Source organism: Nelumbo lutea, chromosome 4, assembly GCF_056320005.1.
Source record: "Nelumbo lutea isolate HS-2025 chromosome 4, American lotus-T2T, whole genome shotgun sequence".
Lineage (NCBI taxonomy): Eukaryota > Viridiplantae > Streptophyta > Magnoliopsida > Proteales > Nelumbonaceae > Nelumbo > Nelumbo lutea.
In genome coordinates, this window is record NC_142687.1 from 37,249,875 (window position 1) to 37,272,663 (window position 22,789).

General features: G+C 39.5%; 1 protein-coding gene across 1 annotated transcript; it reads right to left on the minus strand.

The window, feature by feature from the left end:
• Positions 1-1,299: 1,299 nt before the first annotated feature.
• On the minus strand, positions 1,300-22,236 carry LOC148855245 (E3 ubiquitin protein ligase RIE1-like). The gene is made up of 5 exons (XM_088983448.1): positions 21,511-22,236; positions 16,865-16,984; positions 10,344-10,476; positions 10,079-10,237; positions 1,300-1,896 (listed from the first exon to the last, which is right to left on the minus strand). The coding sequence occupies exons 1-5, from the start codon at positions 22,140-22,142 to the stop codon at positions 1,732-1,734; spliced, it is 1,209 nt and encodes a 402-aa protein (XP_088839574.1). The 5' UTR covers positions 22,143-22,236; the 3' UTR covers positions 1,300-1,731.
• Positions 22,237-22,789: the final 553 nt, after the last annotated feature.

Genomic DNA, 22,789 nt, shown 5'->3' on the forward strand with positions numbered 1-22,789 from the left:
TGCCAAATCCTATGTGATGTCGGTTAATTCCTTACTGGTGAGCGTGTGCAGAAGTGGAAAAGTTGATGAAAAACTTTTTTAATAATGGGAAACATGGGTTGGTGCGTAATTGTACGTGTTCTCCTATCCCAAGTATGGAAGGGGTTTAGGGATCAGGAGAATGAAGTATATGAATTGTGTAAGGTTGGATGGCGGATTTTGACTGAGAATGCGGACTGGGTTCGATTACTTAAACAGAAATATTTCAAGCCCTGTAATTTCTGGGAAGCTAAGTGCTTCGTGGTTCTGGAAGGGAGTGTATAAGATTCGACCCCTATTAAAACTGGGATTAGGTGGCTCAGGTTTCGGAAGATGCCGCTATACTCTCGCACCCAGCTTTTTCTTTGGAAGATTTTTCATGGTTTCGTTTTTACAAAAGACAGATGGTGGGGCGATAGTATTGACAGAAGCTGTGGGCTATGTGGCGATGCATTGGACACATTGAAACATTTGTCCAACAGAGTGGAGCGGGGGCTCGTAGAGTATCCTGTAGCTGGAGACTACAATAAATTCTATATATTTGATGGGGCTTTTAAACATGGTAAAGGTGCTGCAGCATGTGTGGGGTTGTGGGGGTGGATGCATGGCAGATTCCAGTGTGCAAAATCTGTGTCAGTGGAGGCTGTTGATGCTGAAACTTGTGAGATAATGGGTTTGTTATAGGCCATCGAGTTGCCAAGTTGTGATATCGTCCATGTTGATAGATGCCTAGCACATGGTTCACTTCGTATATTCCCCGGATCCTCTTGATATACATTTAGGGGAAATTCTTGTTTTAGATTTTGAGAGGAGGGAAAGTTGGTCAATGGGATTTTGATTCCCATTGACCAAGAATCTCATTGTTCCTTTTTCAGAATTACGTGGAAATTAGGAAAAGTTTATTTTCCTGGGTATTCCATCTTCTAGGTGGGTAAATAATATTTTTCTCACATGAAAATGTTGTCAATACTTGAATGAGACAAAAATACCCCTTTTAATAATAGATTTTTATGACTAAAATAATCATTACCTTATTTACTTGAAAAATAAAAGAACATGGGTAAATACACCTATCCGGTCAGTGTTTTCCAAGAAAAACTTACCCAGATAAAAGTAACTTGCGAAAAGCAGACGGGCGTTAGTACATTTTCCCACTGAATGTGTTCTGTAATGGATGCATAAATAGGCAGATAATAGACAACAGAAGATATTCAATACTCCATAAAGGTCTCGCAAACCCAATTATTATACATAACCATGCATGACGTGGAAAAATACCGATGCTTCAAACACAGGTCAAGAATAACTTATTTTCTGCAGAATGGAAAATTCAATTACAATGCAAGATAACCAGCTCCACAGCAACATTAGTTAGCCCTGAAATAAGACCAATACAGTCTGCTCTATTTTTAAGTCATTAATTTTAAATGAGAAAACGTGTACATAAAACTTAAATCCATTTTCCACTACATGTACATTCAGAAAGGAGAGGAAACTGCAAAATGATTGCTCTTCCATACATCAGATCAATCCAAATCCAACTGCAACTTGTGCAGCGAAAGGACCTCTAACTGTTGCCCGATTGACTAGCTGCTGTCAAATCTGATAAATATGTTCGCGTAGCTGCATATCTTCTTTTATGTCTTTTGTATATACACATACACTGGATCAGTAGAGTCACCCGCTGGTTGTAATTTCTCTTCTTTGTTTTCTTTACACCTGCTCGTTGTTTCCTTTGAGAATATTGTACTTGCAGAGAGGGCATGTTGCATTAATTTTGAGCCACTTCACAATGCATGCAGCATGGAAATGATGGTTGCAGGGAAGGGAATGGAGCTCCACCCCATCTTCATATGATCCTAGGCAGATACAGCATTCCTACAAAAGAAAATCCAAGGTGGATGAGAGAATTACGTACTCTCAAGGTGAAAAAGAACGAAAGAAAGATCATTTGTCAAACCATCAACTTTAACCCTAATTAGAATATGATGGGTACCTCAACTTCATCAATGTTGAGATAGACCAATGCTGTATTTCACTGTTAATTAGGGTTTGAAGGGATAGAGCCACTATGAATTGCCAATGAGGTAATGGCAATGGCAATGGGGTGGGGCGGGGTCAGGCTTTGCCTGCCCCATACCCGACCCCAAATTCAAATTCCCTGCTCCGAACCACGATGGGGCTAAAAATCTTAACCCCATCCCCATTCCTGCAGGGAACGGGGATCCCTGACTTTGCCCCACCCCACCCCCGTCATTCTTACTTGTATACCAATTAATTTTTTTTTTTAAAACCTACCTATAACAATTTTATATTATGTAATATAATATAATATAATATATAATATTATAACATGATATAACATAATATATATTAGCATATATTAATAATTAAATATACACATATATATTATGTTTTATAATATAGTTGGGGTGGGGTGGGGTGGGGTGGTCAAATACCGCCCCCACCCCGAACCCCAATCAGTGGTCAAAAAACCTGCCCCGATCAGGGCGGGGCCCACGGGGACGGGTGAAATTGCCATCTCTATATAGACCGGTGAACATGGTGGTTCCAGTTGACCTCCAAAGTTCCGAAAAAGGTGGCAATTCTAGGAGGAGAAAACAAAAAGTAGGAAGGTGAATCAGTGGTGAGTTCACACCGCCAGAGAGAGAATCTAGCAAAGGGGAAGAGAGGAGAATTCATGTCTTTAGGTGAGAGGCGTATCTGGAGCCCCATTTGAATATCGGTCTCCTATTTACATTTTCCTTTTCCTTTTCAAACTAATGAACTTTCTATAATTCCTTAGGAACTATTCTGTAAATTGGGTTAGACTAGGCCAGATCAGTTCAGGTTTGAGTTGGATTGAACCGGGTCCATAGCCTTTTACAACCCGACAGTCTTATCATTGATTTCACCCAGTGAGAGCTTGAAAGGACTTCTAATGGGGATAATGCTGGCTGCCATGTCATTTTTATTCCATCCACTTCACTTGGAAAAGTTTCTAATTATTGAAACATACACCTGACTGTGATGTCTTAAAGCTCAAGATAGGAAAAAAAGGCAATTACCCAATGTTGGTCCCAGCTATCTCAAGATCTAGTACAAAAATCCAATGTCTTCAATCTGGTATCAGGACCATGTCCAATCTTTGTAAGGATGAAAGTGGCAGGTGGAGAAATAGACCTAGTTTCTAATGCTCTTTAATGTACTTCATTTGAGTACTGCATTTATGGATATTCCAGGTTTATGTATATTAAGAGAATTAGGATGATCTCAGTTTAAAACACATCATTAAAACATTTACCTAGGAGAGGACCAAATGGGAAAAAGGTCCTGTAAGTAGAGTGTAAAGCATAAAACCACCAATGAGTTATTTACACTTTTTTGGTTTTTAACTGTATCGGAACAATAAACTATATAATCATATAGTTATCTATTTCTAAATTTTACACAGAAAAGGGATAACGTGTGTAGACAATAAGCTTGTTAATGTTTTATTTCTGGTACTGATTGGTAGTTTGATATTTTTATCTTCTTTTATTGAGCATACAAGCCTCTTACCAAGGTTAGTTGGGTCTTTTTCTTCTTCCTTTTTTTCTTTGTGTGTGAGGACTGTGGGGTGGGGTGATGAATTGGACCAGCAAAGAGCTGTAAAGGTGGTGCAATAGGAAGACCAACTGCATCCAAAGAGAGAAGTAAACCAATCCCAAAGAAAGCTAATAAACGGGCAAGAGATAAGAAGATGAATTGCAGTCTCACCATTCAACTTGCAACGAACACACCAGTTGAGAGACAAACACCAATTTGGTCTCTTCCTTTGAAGGTATTAATGCTCCCATGAAACACTTCGCAACAGAAGGCACTAATTTTAGGGGGAATGGGAGAACACCAAATTTCCTTGACCGTGAAAGAAGAGGAAGAAGAGGTGGCAACCAGAGAATGAAAGGACTTGCAAGAAAACTCCCCATCAGAATTAGGACCCCATACTCTAGAATCTGAGCCACCTTGACACAAGAACACTGAATTCAGCATGCTCAAAACATCAGTCATCATAGAAAGTTTAGATTATCTAAGGTTCCTAATGGAGCCAAAATTCCAATTCAATCCTGCAGAGAAGTGATGCTGAGTAAGGAAGTCAGAAATGGGCCTACCCTTAAACCTGGAAATATCAAAAAGAGAAGGGAATTTAATACCCAAAGGGGTATCCCCAATCCACACATCCTCCCAAAATCTGATTTTTTGACCAGAGGCCAAATCATACCTGATATGATGTAAGAAGGTAGGATGAAAATCATGGATTGCCTTCCATGGGGCAGCCAAGGTAGCTCTACGAAGACATCCAGCATCCCATCCATTTCTTGATATGCTATGAATACTCACCACAACCTTGTGCCATAGCTTCTCATATTCATTAGGAAACCTCCATAACCATTTGATGAGTAAAGCCTGATTCTTCATCTTAACATTACCAGTTCCCAACCCACCTTCTGTTTTCAATTTCACCACTTTTTTCCCATTTGACCAAGTGGTCTTTCTTTCCCCCAGCTCCCAGAGAAAATCCCTCGAGTTTTTCAATTTTCCTCACTACCTCCTGTGGCATCCTAAACACTAACATGTAATACACTGAAAGGTTTGCTAAGGTAGACTTAATAAGGGTTAACCTCCCTCCTCTTCCACCCAGCTAACCTCTTCTCAACCATTTCCACCACTGGGGCCCAAAAGCTAGCTGATCTAGGGTTATCTCCTAGAGGTAAGCCTAAGCATTTCATAGGCCACTCACCTTTCTCACAACCTAAGGAGTATGCCAAGCTCCTCAAAAGGCCAAAACAGGAATAAGAATGGACTATTTAAGTGACATTTATTGTTTTTTATAATTCAGGTGACCAATAGGCTACGCATTCAGAAATCTGGGTTTGCCTTTTCTCTCTTTTTGGTTGCAGATGGACTCCCCCTTCAAGTGTGCAGGGCTTATTTAGTACTACAGCAGTGAGGGGTTTAAAAAGAGAGGTAAACTCTTGTGGAGATGTGCTAGAGCAACTGTTTGCTGGAGTGTATGGGAGGAAAGAAATCAAAGAACTTTTCATGAGGAAAAAAAAAAAAAAAAAAGCAGGGAAGCCATCATTGAGTTAATATATGTCAGGGTGGTTCATTGGGTCAAGTCTATGAAGATATTTGAAGGCTGTTCAGCAAGACACATCATTCGAAAGTTGAAAGAAGTGGCTAGGTCTGCTCCCTTGACTTCCTCTCCCAATCCAATTTGGACCCCACCAGCTCCGGAATACACTGAATTAAACTTTGATGGTAGCAGTGAAGGAAACCCAGGTCCTTTAGGTATAGGTGGAGTGTTCCGGGATGAAGAGGGTCGAATTATTGCCATGTTCTCAGCACCTATAGGCTGGAGGGATTCTTTGAGAGCTGAAATTTTGGCAGCATTGGAAGGGATCAAAAGAGCGAAGCAGTTGAACATCAGAAACTTGGTGGAAGGAGATTCAAGGCTGGCAGTTAACTGGTTGCAGGAGAAGAGTCTAGTTTGTGGAAGTTCTCAAATGAAACAAAGAAAATTAACCAGATTACTCGAAACATGCAAATTCAGGTTCAATGGACCAAGAGGTGTGTCAATTCTGTGGCAGATTTTTTGGCCAAACAAGGGGTGGGAAGAGCAAATCTTTTTTTGGCTGTGTTGTAATATGATCCTTATTGCTAGGGAGGGTTAAGTGTTTTTACCTCTCCCTTGATACTGTATCTTTCTTTAACATTTTTAATAAAAGTTACTGTTATTGATAAAAAAAAAAAAAGGCTACACATTCAGAGATTTCAAAACAGAACAAGGGAAGAGATGTTGACAATCCTCTGAACTGCCCGATTGAAAGTTGAAACATACCAACTGTCACTCAGACTTTAAGAGATAAAACGTTTTCACAGTTCTAATAATTATTAAAAGAAATCTTCTTGGTGTTTTGGAAATGGAGAATAGTTTTTGTCAGAATTACAAAGTTTAAAATTTGCAATGTGAGATGAACTGGAATTCTAGTAGATGGAGACTGCCCAGTTGTCATAAACTTGCTGAAATGTGGAGCTTAGTTTCCTTCAGCCTTATGGTTTCTAGTTAGACATGCAAAATACTGAGAATACTTTCCGTATTGCTCATTAAGTTGGGATAGATTAATGTAAGAAGAGGAGAGCAGTCAGATTAATGTTGTTCCTGTTTGTAAGATAACATGTTATATAGTTGGGGCTCACCTTTTTTAATAAATCTATGATTACTGTTTCTTATCATTAGAAAAAATAGAAATCTTTCTTTTATCAGTAACTTAAATTTTATTTCTTCATATAAAGAATAAAGAATTGATTACATATTATATGCCAAGCAAGGATTAAAATATTGGCATGATACACCCGATACAGGGCGTATCGTATCGATATCGGACCGAACCAATACAGACTATGTTACTACTGGAAATGTATCCTGTCAGTCATGTGTATCGGTCTGATACGCCACCGTATCAGCACATATAGTATAGTATCGGCCGATACAGTCCTATATGCACCGATATAGAAGCATATTAAACCTGAATTCAACAACAAAGGTTATTCACTATTAAAAATTCAAACTAGTGTATTTGAACCGAGGTCATCCAGTGCGGCAGTGCCCAAGAGAGCATGCAACTTTAACCACTAAGCCATCTTTTATTTCATGTAAATAAATTAACAGTTATTAACATTAAAGTCTACATGCAATCTAAACAAGCAACATACACTTATATTCAACAACTCCAACTACAAATTAAAAAATAATAATAATAATTTTTAATTTCAAAAAATTTATACAAATAAAAAATATTAATAATAAAAAAAATTATTTAATACTTAAAATTTATAAATTTGCACATGATTTGTATCTTAAAATTTTTATAAATTATTAATTAATATTTTAATTTGCATTAAATAACATTGTATTTATTATTTACAAAAATAAAAATTTTGTTTATAAAATATTTCAGAATACAATATAAATTGAATATATCAAATCCACTAATCTACATTTATATAGAAAAATAATTTTTTTAATTTAGTAATTAAATTTTATGAATTTTCATACGATATGCATCTTCAAAATTTTAATAAGTTTGATATATTTTAAGTTAAGATTATTTGTTTTTATAAATTATTAATTGATATTTCAATTTACATTTATAATAACATATTTACTGTTTACAAAAACGAAAATATTGTTTACCAAACATTTGAGAATTAAATTTTTTTAGTTGATTTTTTTGTTAATGTTAAAAATTGAAAATAGTAAAATAAAAAATGTTAATGTTAAAAATTGAAAATAGTAAAATAAAAAAAATGATATAATAATTCAAATGTAATAATTGCATATATTTTGTGCCTTGGACTTTAATAGAAATGAAATAATAATGGCTTTGTACATGTATTGATTTGTAAAAATCCATATAGTTTGTGTCTTGGACTCTTGATTGATGCATTATCAATAAAATTGTATAATATTCATGCATCTTGCTATATTAATTGTAATATATTTCTTCATACATACCATTAAAATATACAATTTCTATGTATTTATACATTATTTATAGTTATTTTGATATTAAACTTATTGTTAACAATATATTTATGGAATCTGTATACATTTTTCCATCGTATCCAAGTGTTTCCATATTTTTCGTGTGTATCCATGTGTTTTCCAAATGTATCTGTATCCGTATCAATGTCCAAGTTATCCAATACGATACCCAATACTAATACTTTAATCCTTGATGCTAAGCATCCCATAGTTAGGCAAACACCTTCTCTTCCCTCTTTTTCTTGCTTTTTCTTACAAAGCTACCTTGTATAACATTTTAATCCCCTATTAAACCCCAAAATAGTTGTTTCCTTTTTAACATTTTCTTTAGCATCCATTAGCAATAGCATTACCTGTATGGGTGATCATTCTTGGCCTGGCCCAAAAACCCAGCCCACAAATTTATGGGCCCATGTGTAGGTTTTTGTGTGCAGGCCCGACCTATAATACAATATTTTATATATTTTTAAATATATAATATATAACACACACAATATTTTTTCATTATAATATAGTATATAATGTATTGTTTTAGTAAATTCAACTTAATATCTTATACATTCTATCTATATTATATGTGACATATGTGACATATATATGCAAAAGTATGTTTTATTTTATATTAAATGCTTTAAATAAAATATAAAACTTTTAACACATAAATAAATATTTATGTTCAACACATGTGCCAACATGAATCAACTCAAGTATGAGAACTGTCCTCCTAGGCATGGCTTTATATAGATGAAGGCCTTGCCTTCATTCTCATTCGTAAGCAATGTGGGACTTGGGAAAACACTCAATGTATTGGTAACACTCACTATTGAATGTTGTTCCAAGTCCCACATTGCTCAAGAATGGAAATGAAGGCCTTGCCTTCACCTATAAAAGGATAGATAGGCCAAGTCAAACTAAGCATAGGAATTAAATGAGGCCCATGCCTTATATTTTGTGCCATAGGCCCAATGCCTAGCCAAACCCAGCCTAGCTTGGCCTTGTGCAATATTTTTTCCATGTATTACATGCAATGTTATTTAATTTAAAAAATTCTAAATAATTAAATTTTTATCATTAAATGCCATGGGCCAAACGTCATTAGGCCCAGAAAGCACACAAGCCCGCCTCGGGCCTGGGCCTAGGCTGAACCCCTAATCATTGGTGCTTAACCCTGTCTAGCCCAGCCCATGATATATATATATATATATTGAAGGGCTACACGACAGGAGGTAGCCCATCCCCCAACCTATATATGCATATATGGTATTTATAATATTTTACCAAATATATGTGGCATGTATATATAGTATTATATATTAAAATATACACAACAATTTTTTAAATACATTTTTCTGTAATTATGAATATAAAGTTTAATTAAAATTTTAATTTTAATTCACACTCCCATTTTGTAGCCATACCAGATCAGTTTTGTATCTCCTTCCACTATCAGATTCTCAAGATTTTGAGACTTTGCCAACCTTAATCCTTGAAACGAAGCTATTAGTTCCATTCTGGTTTAGTTCACTTTCCAATTGGACTAGAAAATAAGGCTAGTATTACTCCTCTCATGGTTCAAAATACCGATACTCTCAATATGCAAAATTCGCATACTGATACCTGAAAACCAATATGTATAGTACAATACAAACTGATACGTTGTGATATTTTGAACCTTGACCCCTCTATTATTTCTCAAAAACATCCAATTACAAAACTTCAAGAGCAACACTGGCTGCTCCATGGAAGGCCATTGGTTTGCTTCCCTTGTAATTGAGATTTATAAAGATAAGATGTTTGCTCAGGAAATGAGGTAAAATTTTTGGAAGACTTATGGTGGAAGCAAAATCCATTGAAGGATTAATTCCCTTCACTCTATACAATCACATCATTCAAAAAAAAGATGTCTCTCATTTTGTATCCAGTCCCCACCCCCCAAGGTTGTGTTGGAATCTACGTTTCAAAGGAGGTTTTAGGGATTTTGAAGTTCCTGTTGCTTTATCTCTGATAAACTCTTCAGTGGGAGATTTTCTTGGCCACTACAAACCAGATGGAAGGATTAAGACCACAACCCTATGTCCCTGCCCACTGGGAATTTTTCCATGAAGTTTTTTTCAACAATGAAACATTATAAAACAAACAAGTCATCTAATCAAAAACATTGTTTTTATTAGTGTCCTCTAAGATTTCTATTTGATCATTTTGACTTTTTTAAATAATTTGTCATGCCAATACAGGATCATAGGTGGACCCTTAGCATAGCACCGTCCTTTCATGGAATAGGGTGATTGGGTCACCTTGTAAGCTCTTCTTTTAGTTTGTTATTTTATCTTTTTGAGGGAAGTTTGTCTATACAGGGCTCTTTTGTTTATTGAATACTTGTATAACTCTTGGAGATGTTCATCCATCTTGTTCTCTCTTTCTTGTCCTAATAAAATTCTCCTTCTTTGTCAAAATAAATAAATGAATAATTACCGCATCTTCAGGTAATATAACGAGTTCATCTGCCAAGTATCCAACACTTGTTGCTATAGGAACCATCGATCCTGCTCCTGCACTAAGCTTTTCTTCATTGCTACAAATTTGATATCTATACCTTGGAAGGATGCTGAGATCTGCTTCTGATGCACCTTCCTGCATATTCATTGCCAGAATGTCAAGGAAAAGTGAAGTCAGTGGAAGGCACCTAATATGTTAAAAATTATGCCTGTAATATGGATTATCGTTGTTTTGGTCATACCTGGCCTGCCACAGCATAAAGAATTGCAATAATACAAGGCATGCAGCAGCAGAGAGCAATCCCAATCAAACATGCCAAAGCAACACAAAAGATGGCAAAGAACACATCAAATGCCAGAAATACCACAGCCAACCTGCAAAAATTCAATATGAGATATATCCAGACACTATTTTTGGACTGATGCATGTCTCAACTCTCAAGTTGAAAGATTAACAAAACATAATATTCTACCAGACACACAGAAGCTGTTAAGACCCTGCTTCTTGATTTTCGATGAGCTGGTTCGAGGGAGCTCGCCCTCCTTAAACGGACGAAGGTAGAAAACGAGAGGTAGAAGGGAGGGGACGAGAGAGAGAGAGAAGAGAGAGCGACAGAAGATAATGGAAAATATGATTCACTGCCTTTCAGGCAATACGTATTGGCCTCTATAGTGCATGGTCGTACAACCCATAACAACCTCTGAGCGCACATGACTCAATATGTGGGTGATGTGTGTACACAAATGTAATTGGTGGAGTAACCTGCATGAGGTTCTGGATTCCCGAGTGGGCCTGATGGGCCTGACGTGCTTCGTCTGGGATCTCCTTACTGTGCTTATCAATCCCGCCATCTTCAAGAACGACCTTGTCCTCAAGGTCGAGTGTAGGGAACTGCTTCTGAAGCTGAGTGTAGTCCTCCCATGTGGCATCCTCATGAGGCAAGCCACACCATACTATCAAGGCCTGTTTGACCACCTTCCTTCCCCTGCAAACCCAGCGTAAGTCCTTGATCATCATGGGCTCAAATATTACCTCCCCTGACTTGGTGAAAGGTGGGAGAGTGGAACTGATAGTACCGGTAGGGGACACACAGGCTTAACGAGGCTGACATGGAATATGGGATGCAGTTGGCGTTCAGCTGGTAGGCAGAGACGGTATGCTACAGGCCCGACTCGCTCTTCCACTTGAAATGGACAGAAGAATCGAGGGGATAGTTTCTGAGACACCCTCCTTGCCACTGAGTTCTGCCGATACAGCTGGAGCCAAAGATAGACCCAATCCCCCACAGAGAACTCCAGTTTTCGGTGCTTCTTGTCATAGGCCAACTTCATTCGCTGCTGGGCTTGCTGAAGATGGAACTTGAGGAGCTTCAGCTGTGTGTCTCTCCTGCAGCTGTGTGTCCACCTCAGCTACCGGTGACGTGCCCTGTTCATAAGGCAGTATGGAGGGAGGATAATAACCGTATAGCACCTTATAGAGGATGGTCCCAGCTGACACCTGAAAGGTGGTGTTATACCAGTATTCAGCCCAGGGCAGCCACTATGCCCACTACTTGGGCCTATCGCCCACAAAACATCTCAGATAAGTCTCCAAACATCAGTTGATGACCTCTGATTGCCTGTCCGTCTGAGGGTGGTAGCTAGTGGAATGCAACATCTGAACCCCTTGAGCTATGAAGTATGCCTTCCAGAAAGCACTCGTGAAAAGTGGATCCTGGTCCGTCCAGATGGACTGTGGTGTCCCATGAAGCTTGGCCACCTCCCAGATGTAAGCCTGGGCCACCGTGGCTTCTGTATAGGGTCGTGAGAGGCTTAGAAAGTGTGCATACTTACTCAGCCGGTATACCACCACCAGCACTACGGATTTCCCCTGGGATGTGGGTAACCCAGTTATGAAGTCCATGGTTACTTCTTCCCAAACTTGCTCGGGTATTGGCAGTGGTTGCAGCAATCCGGCTGGGTTCTGGGTGCTGTATTTCTGCTGTTGACACACAGTGCATCGGGCCACAAACTTCTGAACCATCCGCTTCATTCCCTTCCAGTAATAATAGGCTGCTAAACGTTTATAGGTCCACAGAACTCCAGAGTGTCATCCCTGGGCTGAGTTATGGAATAGCCGAAGTAGTTCCTGATGGTATTTGGACTCACCTGACACCACCATTCTTCCCTTGTAGTAGAGAAGACCATTCTGAAGTGTAAATCCAGGAGCCTGGGCCGCATCCTCCAGGACTCGGGCCCGTATTTGGGTTAATTGGGGATCATCCTGGGCTTCCTGTTTCAGTTGTGATGACACTGGGTAGCTCAGTCGAGACAGGCCCAATAAGCACAAACTTTCAGCTCTGGAGAGGGTGTCCGCTACTGCATTAGAGGGTCCGGGCTTGTACTCGATAGCAAAGTCATACCCCATCACCTTGTAGGCCCATTTATGCTGGTCAGGGCCCAAAACTCACTGCTCCAACAAGTGCTTGATACTGCAGTGATCAGTCCTGACAATGAACCGTCAGCCCAGAAGATAAGCTCTCCATTTTTGGACTGCTAGGGTGATAGCCATGAGCTCCTTCTCGTAGGTGGATATGGCTTGGGCCTGTAGAGAGAGAGGCTTGCTGAAGTAGGCCAAGGGCTGGCCCTGCTGCATCAGAACTGCACCAATTCTGATACCCAAAGCGTCGGCCTCAACTATAAACTCCAGCTCAAAGTTAGGAAGGGCTAATGTAGGTGGTGAGGTGACCGCTTCCTTCAGTGCCTGAAAGGCTTCTTCTACCTTCTGATCCCATTCAAATGAATGTATTTTCAGCAGTCGTGTGAGAGGTGCTGCAAGAACTCCATATCCCCTAATAAACCTCCAGTAGTAACCTGTCAACCCAAGGAACCCCCTCAGAGCTTTTGGGGAGTTGGGCCGGGCCCAGGAGATCATGCATTCAATCTTTTCAGGGTCTATGCGTACCTGTACTCCAGAAATGATGTGGCCCAAGTAACTGATTTGGGTACGCCCAAACGAACATTTTGAGGGCTTGGCGAACAGTTGATGCTGCCATAGTAAATTTAATACACATTGCAAGTGTTCCAAATGAGAAGCCCAGCTGGATCTATAAACTAGTATATCATCAAAGAACACCAGAACAAAGAGACACAGGTAAGGTTTAAAAATTCTGTTCATGATCTTCTGGAATGAAGAAGGGGCATTGGTCAGCCCAAAAGGCATCACAAGGAACTCATAGTGTCCATCTGAGGTTCTGAAGGCAGTTTTGTGGATGTCATCGGAGTGGACCCGGATCTGATGGTAGCCTGACCGTATGTCCATCATAGAAAAGTACTTAGCCTGGCCCAACTTGTCAAACAATTCTTCAATCAGGGGTATGGGATACCTGTCCTTGACTGTGATGCGGTTCAAGGCTCTGCAATCCACACAAAATCTCCAACTACTGTCCTTCTTTCTCACCAAAATCACGGGTGATGAGAATGGGCTGCTGCTGGGCCGAATTAAACCCTTGTCTAATAGCTCTGTCACCATTCGCTCTCCTTCCACTCTTTGGTAATAGGGGCAGCGGTAGGGTCTGATGTTGGTGGGTGGGGCTTCAGGTTGAATGGGGATCCGGTGGTCATGGACTCAAGGGGGAGGCAATGTCATGGGTTCTTGGAAAACATCTGAATAGGCTTGAAGCAATAACTGGAGTTGCTGGATTTGGGTTGGAGTTGGTTCACTACCTCCTATGAGCGGAGTGGGCCCAGTATGCATTGAGCCCATGCTCATCAGCAAGGGTGTTGAGTCATGTTGGTAGGCCTTGAGAACAGCTTCCAAACTTCCTGCAGCTATTGTCTGGGCCTTAATCCCCGTCAGTGTGTAAGGTTTACCATCATAGGTGAACTGCATGGTCAATTTGGTCCAGTCACACACCACTGGGCCCAAATATCTGCCCCTGTGAACTCTAATGGATGTAGGTCCACTTTGAATTGGTACCCCTGAATCCACAACTCCACAGCTTTGCACCTCCCATCACATGTGATTTGGTGGCCATTTGCCACGTTGACAGCAAATTGGGAAACCGGCTCTACTACTAACCCCAATTGTTCAGCTTGTCGAGGAGTAATAAAGTTCAAAGAGCTCCCACTATCAATCAAGACAGCAACACTCTTCCCTGCTATCAACCCTTTCACCCTTTCACTCGCATAGTTCTAGGGGCCTGGTAACCCACCAAGGCCTGTAGGGATATGGCATAGTATTCTTCCTCCGGTACCACCTCCATTTGCTGTATACCCGGGTCTCCCATTTGGGTTTCGGAGTCATCTTCCCCTTTTACTTGTAGTAGGAACACCTATTGGGTCTTACATTTGTGGCCAGGAACAAACTTTTCATCGCAGTTATAGCAGAGACCCTTCTCTCTATGAGCCAGCATCTCTATCCACGATAATTTCCGGTACGGGAGGGACATAGCTCCCGGCTTCCTACTCGGTGGGGCTGGTAAGGGAACGGGCTTATGGGTGGTGGTGGGCGTTGGTAGTAGAGGTCCCGGTTTTGGATCAGTCTTGGGGTAGGGTCCTTTCTGATCCAGGCCCGCCTGAGGACCATTTAGCCTCCCCAACTTCTGCAATTGGTCCAGTCTTTCTTCCTGGAGCTTGGCCAGTCCCACCGCAGCCATCAAGGTGGTCGGCTGCATGGTGTTTACTTCTATCCTTATCTCATCCCTTAAGCCGCCTATAAAACAACCCACTAGGGCTGTCTCCGGCCAGCCATGAACCCGGGTTGCTAATCTTTCAAAGTCCTTCTGGTATTCCCTTACTGTACCAGTTTGCCTCACTCGGGAGAGTGATTCATTAAAGTTCTCATACCTGGAAGGCCTGAACCTCATAAGGTCTAGCCAGGTGGTCTGAGGGTGGGTTTTCTGGTACCATTACTACCACATAATGGCTTCTCCATCCATGTGTATGGCAGCAATGGAGACCCTCTGATCTGTTGGGGTCTCATGAAATTCGAAATAATGTTCAGCCTGGTAAATCCAGGGGATGGGATCATCACCTGAGTACAAAGGAAAGTCGATTTTAGCAGCCTTGAATGGGTAGACTCCTCGTCGTACGCCGCTGCTGCTCGATCCTTCCGATTCCGAGGCTCTGGGTCTTGACGAGATTCGCTCGAACTGGCCTACCAGAGCTAAGAGGGTCTCCTTGATTTCCCTCAACTCACTAGTGGTTTGGCGGACTTCACCTTCTATGCGGTCAATACGTTCCTCTACAGACGAGGACATGGTCGTCGACATCATAGATAGGCTCTGATACCAACTATTAAGACCCTGCTTCTCCTTGATTTTCGATGAGCTGGTTCGAGGGAGCTCGCCCTCCTAAAACGGACGAAGGTAGAAGACAAGAGGTATAAGGGAGGGGACGAGAGAGAAAGAGAAGAGAGAGCGAGAGAAGACAATTGCAAATATGATTCATTGCCTTTCACGCAATACGTATTGGCCTTTATAGCGCATGCCGTACAACCCATAACAACCTCTAAGCGCACATGACTACTTAATATGTGGGCGAGGTGTGTACACAAATGTAATTGGTGGAGTAACCCACGTGAGGTTCTGGACTCTCGAGTGGGCTTGATGGGCCTGACGTGCTTCGTCTAGGATCTCCTTCTTACTGGGCTTATCAAAAGCCTTGAGGATCAACCATTTCTAATGGCAAAAGCAAGAATCAACTGATTTTTCCACTTGCATATCTTATTTATGTTGATTTGCCTTTTGGGCAATCAAAAACATAGTTATCATTAAGAACAATATATCATTCCAAAATTACAATGTATTTTTACATATTGAATAAAAAAACATTTGTATGTAGCTTTTATGAGACTGAGGAAATATGATCATAGGAAATAAATCAAACCATACCCTATCATCAAACAAAAGAATTAGTCAATACATGATAAAATACTTTTGGTTCAAATATGAAATTCTTAAGATACTTGGCCAACTCTATGTAGAATACTTCACCATTGACAAAATTGGGAATTCCTTTCCTCCTTTATCTTTTGACTAATAACAGAAATTTCATTAATTAAAATTTGGGAGATTAACAGGGAGCATAAGAGGCCTCATCTCCATGTAACTAAGCTATACAAAAATACAAAATATGACTTATAGCCAAGGGTTCTTAAACATGCACTCAATCATCAATTATATTGTAAATAATAAGATTGTTTCTGCTTTGAGGAATTGTACAAATATAGATAGTTACTATTTTAATCCATACCTACCACATTTGTACTAAATACAACAAAGTTTACCACTTTAACACCAGCAACTTAAAATAATATAATTGATCAAAAAAACTTAAAATAATATAGTCAAGTTCAACTTGAAAACCAATTAACCCACATATTATGGTTTTTTAACCTACATATGACCAAAAATGAACTCAATAAGGTTTTCTAATTAGGTCTAAAACAACCAAAACAAATCTTATTCTAGTAAGGTTTCTAATTACATCCCTATTGAATTGATTTGAATCACATGAATTTTATAAATTGCCAGGTTCACAAATTGAATCACAAGATTCAAACAGCAACTGTAAGCTACTTTTCAGAAAAGAGCTGATTCTCATAAACGATGCTTTACTGTCACCATATTCTCCCTATTCATATCAAAGTCAGCCTTGTGCATATACAATTAGCTACAGCTCAAAGCCCTGGCACTCTTCTAGTGAGAAGCTCAACAATCTCAAAGAATAAAGTGTTCATGAACATATAAATCAATCTATGTTCCTCACAAAGATGACATACCAGTAGAGTCGTGGAGCATTCTGCAGAAGTGTTTCACCACCAGAAACTACCCAATAGAAGCCAATTATCCACCAGAGAAAGGAAAAGATCGTATTAATAGATTCACACCGCTTAGCAATCCTGAGCCAATAATAAATCAAAACTAGTGTGAAATTCATTATTAATTATTTTCAACAAAAGAAATTTATTGGAAAAGAGAACAAGGATGGGTAAAATATACCATCAGGACTTACAAGAGAACAAGACAATTAACATAAGAACAAAACCAACACATAATACCAAAGCCCTTGCAAAAACTTTCAACCAATCAACAAAATAAACTAAAAAACAGGGACCACCATAACGATTCGCTGCCCAAGAACAAGCTTTATAAAGAAGATATCTTTCAACAGGAAAAACACAGTAGAAATGGGAGAAATATTGAGGCCTGCTACCCCATTCCACATGTGGCATGTGTTTCATATAAAAAAGAAGAAAACATCAAAAAATAAAAGTAAAATGTGTTAAAAAAGACGCTCTAAACAACCCAGAATCATCACATCTGATTACAGTTACAAGTTACAACTCTTTCAGGAAATTGAAAATTTGAATTTTGAAATATGGTTTGCAACATATGATCCATAGACCCTTAATGCAGACTAGAAGCATCAAATAACTATGTCTCCATACAATCTCTCAAAATCTTGCTGTTTATGGTATGAATCACAATTTGAATCATGAATTCAAACTTCAAAGGGTTTTGATTTCAAAGATTTTTGTTTGTCCTACATTTTATTTTTGAATTTTACAATTTGTACAATTCACGAACTTCAAATCAATTAAATTAAGAATTGGTTTTCTAATCTATATTTTGTCATTTCTTTCTTTCTATTTAGTTTTGTCAAGAGAGACTTGTTTTAAAGTCCTCGCTACAAAATGCTTTATTCAGGTTATTTAAGACCTCTTAGAAATGATATTAAGTTTATTTTCCATCATATGTAAGTTAAAGAGACACTTTATATGAATTATTTGACTTTCAAGCCACGCTTGATTATATCATCTTAGGCTTCTAGCATAGAAGTGGTAAAGTCTATTATTTTAGGTACATATATGATAGATATGGATTAAAAGAAAGTGACCTCCTAGTGGAAGGAATGTACAGTAGAGGGTTGGGCTGGTCATAGATTTCTACAGAGGCTGAAACACCTAAGAAGAAAACTGAAATCCTGGGGGAAAGAAGAGTTCAAATCCTTCGAAGAGGAAAAAAGTATTATCCTCTCGGAGCTCAAGGATCTAGACCAAAAGGAACAGGTAGGTATCTTGGATGGAGAAGGAAAGAAGAGAAGAGAAGCCTTGAGAAATTCCTGGGAGAATGTTGTTAGAAGGGAAGAAATCTTTTGGAGACAAAGGTCTAGGATCAAATGGTTAAAGGAAGGCGACAATAATTCAAAATTCTTCCACAATTATGCTTCAAGAAGGCACAGGAAAAACCATATCTCAAAAATTAAAGTTGACCAAAGGGAGGTGGAAGATGCGGAGGAGATAACAGAGGCTTTTCTTAACCATTTCAAAGAGATTTATTCTAAGGAAAGTTTCAGAAAATTGACACTAAGAAGCTGGGATGGGCTGACCCTAACAGAAGAAAAGAGGAATTGACTTGAAAAAGAATTTCAGGAACAAGAAATGGCAGAAGCAGTTTTTGACATGGATGGAGACAGAGCCCCCAGACCAGATGGTTTTCCTATCTTCTTCTTTCAAATCTGTTGGGACATAATAAAAGATGATCTCTTGGAGATATTTAAGGAGCTTCACTCTTCAGCTGTTGTAAATAAAGGTAATAACTCGACCTTTATTTGTCTCATCCCGGAAAAAGGAGGGGTCTTGGAAGTAAAGGATTTCAGGCCTATAAGTTTAGTAGGGAGTGTGCACAAAATCTTGGCAAAAAGGATCAAAGAAGTTCTAGGAGATCTGGTCTCACCTAAACAGTTTGCTTTTGTGAAAGGTCGACAAATTGTGGGCAGCATTTTAATAGCAACCTAAGTGTTGAAGAGAGAAGGAAGAGTGAAAGGTCGGGTCTTCTTGTTAATCTAGATCTTGAAAAGGCATATGACAAAGTTAATTGGGATTGCCTCTTTCAAGTTCAGAAACTGAGGGATTTTAGTTTTAAATGGTTGCAGTGGATGAAAGGATGCATTAGCTCAACCTGGTTTTCAATCCTCTTGAATGGAGAGTCCAAAGGCTACTTCAAGGAAAGCAGAGGTCTTCGACAGGGAAGTCCTCTCTCCCCTTTTCTTTTTACTCTGGTGATGGATGTTTTCAGCCAGCTTGTAGATAAGGCAAAAATTCTAAATTTAGGAAGAGGTGCCCTCAACATTACCCACCTCCAATTCGCAGACGATATTATTCTATTCCTGGAAACTAATCTGGAGAACATAATCAATATGAAAAGGATTCTAAACTGTTCCAGATTCCTGCCAAAATCAGAACACAGATTGGCAAACTTCAAAGAGACTTCCTTTGGGAAGGTGGAGGGGAGAAAAGAAGTCATCTAGTGAGTTCACTGAGTTGGGCTCAGACTTGTAAATCTAAAGAGGCTGGAGGGCTGGAAATTGGACACCTGAAAGAGAAGAACACTTCACTTTGGGCAGCTGTCATCACCAGTAAGTACAAGTTGGACAACAATGTTTGGGACTGCAACCTTCATTTAAACCATGTAACTTCATCAAGTCCTTGGAAAGGTATCATCTCAACTTTTAATAACTTCTTTCGCCTCATAAGGTTTAAAGTGGGCAATGGTACTAGAATAAAATTTTGGACTGATCTGTGGTGGGGTAACGCTACTTTAGCAATTTCCTACCCTAGACTCAACCTCACCCTAAACAAAGAAGCAACCATCTCCCAATGCCTCCCCTCTTCCCAAACTGAGAGTAACATAAACTTGAAACTTAAAAGACCCTTAAGGGATTTGGAGATCAATGAGTTAACTGAACTCCTCTCCCTCAGATAAGTCTACATCTCCCCCAATTTTCCTAGACTCCTGTGTCTGAAAACCACACCCTATAGGCGAGTTCTCTTCCAATTCTTTTTTCAAGGTTTTGGTCACAGAGGAGCAAGACTGTCACTTCCCTTTCAAGAAGGTCTGGTGCAACTACATCCCCTCTAGAGTGTGTTTCTTTGTATGGGAGGCCTGCCTACATAGGATAAACACTTGTGATCTGTTGCACAAGAAGAATTTTGGTAGACTTTTCATCTCCCACCATGTCTGCATCCTTTGCCTGAGAGAAGGGGAATCAACTGACCACCTTTTCATCCACTGCCAGGAAACCAGGGACATCTGGAGCCACTTTTTACAGCTAGCTGGGTACAGCTGGGTGGCTCCAAATCACCTCCAGGACTTGCTCCATCAGTGGAAAGGCAAAGGACTGAGTAAAAGAGGTAAGGTGTATTGGCAAATAATTCTGCATGCTGTACTTTGGGGAGTTTGGGAAGAAAGGAACAACCGCCTGTTTGAGAATAAGGCTAAATCAAAGACTGATCTGATCTCTCACATTACCTATCTATGTAATCAGTGGGCTTCCAGCTCAGACAAATTTAAAGGAGCCTCTATAAATGACCTAAACAGGGATGCTGGTTTTTTTCTTTTCTCCTCCCCCTCTCCCTCATCCACAGGAGCCCTTCACTCAAGAGGGAAGGAAATTGGACTCTAAGTTTTGATGGAAGCACTTCAGGTAACCCTGCAGCTGCTGGTATTGGAGGAATATTAAGGGATGAAAATGGGAACATTTGCTGGGTGTACAGATGGCCAATAGGTATAGCTGACTCTACAAAGGTAGAAGTCATGGCTGCACTTACAGGAATCTGATTAATTAACAGACTATCCATTCAGCATCTATCCATAGAGGGAGACTCAACAAACATTATAAAGTGGTTAGGAAGACAGGAGGCTGGGCTGTGAAGACTCAGTCATTTTCTGGCAGAGGCAAGGGATCTACTGGCAGCTTCAAATGCACACCTGTGTTGGATTCCAAGGGAACTTAATGCTATTGCAGATGGGTTAGCAAAATTAGGTGCGCTTTTAGAAGTTCCATACTGTGTTAAGATCCTTCCTGTGTAAATTTCAGGGGTCTGATCCCTGTTTGTTTGTTTTCTTTGTACACCCTCTTGTGTACCTCCCTCTTGTCTTAATGAATTCAGTTAACTTTTCTAAAAAAAAAAAAGTATGGTAAAATATATGTATATTTTTAATATATATATATATATATATGATCCCTGTTTGTTTGTTTTCTTTGTACACCCTCTTGTGTACCTCCCCTCTTTTCTTAATGAATTCAGTTAACTTTTCTAAAAAAAAAAAAAAGTATGGTAAAATATATGTATATTTTTAATATGTATATATATATATATACATATATTTCGGAAGAAACTAATTCAGAGAATTTCCTCCCTAAAAAAATTTAAATGCAAATTGAACCCATAGAAATGCAGAGTACAAAAAAAAACAGAACAAATCAACCAATTGAAAGAGTAATTAAATATTATATCTTACATAATTTGCAAAGTTTCAAATTAAAAATCTTAAAACAATAAAATGATTCATCCAAGATAATAAACAAGAGCTAGAGCCAGATTCAAGTTGCAAGTATGCATCAAAATTCAATTTTACTGACCTTGATCGACTCCTGCTCCGATTAGTCTCACCATCTCCATCCTCGTCCTCACTGTCATTCGCATCTGAATCAGAGTCCCTCATTCCATCCTCCAGACTCTGATTCCGCCGCATATTCCTCCTTCTGTATTCCGTCCAAACCAAAACTACATGAACCAAACACTGCAGCGCATACCCACACACCCAAATCCTAATCGGAGTATCCGGCCGCTCTTCCACAGTGGAAACAAGCATCACAATCGCCACAATAATGAACGCCAAATTCCAAGCGATATCCAGAACCACCACGGGTTTCGAGTACCCCCAATCCGCCCGTCGCTCCTCCAGCTGGAGCGCCGCCGTCTCCCGAACCAACATCGACGGCCCCCGGCGGCCCGCCGCCCGGCCTAGCAGGACCGCGAGCGTCGTAGTCCCAGCACCATTCGAGTCCGCCGCCCCCAGCCTACGCCGTAGCAGAGGTGCAGAAGAGTCGCTGCTGGTGATGGTTGTTGATGTCTCCTCCATTATTAGTACAGACAGTTGCAGACAAGAAATCGAAGATAAGCCGGAACAGAAGACAAAAACAATATCATTATTAGAGTTTCGGGAATTCTCACCCCGCCCTGGTTTACTGCGTTGAAAGGTAGATGACATGTGTGCCAGGAAGATGAGGAGAGATGGTTTTGTTTTCGCCGACTTGCTTGTAAACTGACTAATAAATTCGCACGTGCCATCAAAGCACCTGTGAATTTTGACGAAGAGACTTGATTTTGCCCAATTTTTTATTTGGGAGGATCCATGATGTGTAAAAGATATGATATGGAGAGCCGGTTGATTCAGGGCTGTCAATGGATCGGCTCTGGTTCTTATCATCTTAAACTGATGGATCGGATCGGTTCTGGTTCTTAATATCTTGAACGGATGAATCGGTTCTGGTTTTTGATATATTATCCCAATTCTTATTAGATTGGAATCGGTATATATATATATATATATATATATATAATCAGGTCCATCGAATCAGACCTAATTGTCCCAACCCTAGTTGATCGACCATAGGTTTTCTTGGTATCATGTATTTTCGCTATCATGACCGAACTTTTTTAGATAACTATATATATAGTAAAAATTATTTAATATGAAAAATAATTTCTTAAAATAAAAACAAAAAATCATATTTTGAAAAATTATATTTTTTCATAACCTAATGTACAAAGATTATTACAACATTGAATAATAATTGATTACATGATAATTATTCTAATTAATAACTATCAATAAAATACAAAAAAAAAATACCA

Coding starts and splice junctions, on each gene's coding strand:
- LOC148855245 (XM_088983448.1), bottom strand. CDS start 22,142: ATGTCATCTACCTTTCAACGCAGTAAACCAGGGCGGGGTGAGAATTCC. Junction 16,985..21,510: donor CGGAGCAGGAGTCGATCAAG/GTCAGTAAAATT, acceptor TTATTGGCTCAG/GATTGCTAAGCGGTGTGAAT. Junction 10,238..10,343: donor TTTATGCTGTGGCAGGCCAG/GTATGACCAAAA, acceptor ATGAATATGCAG/GAAGGTGCATCAGAAGCAGA.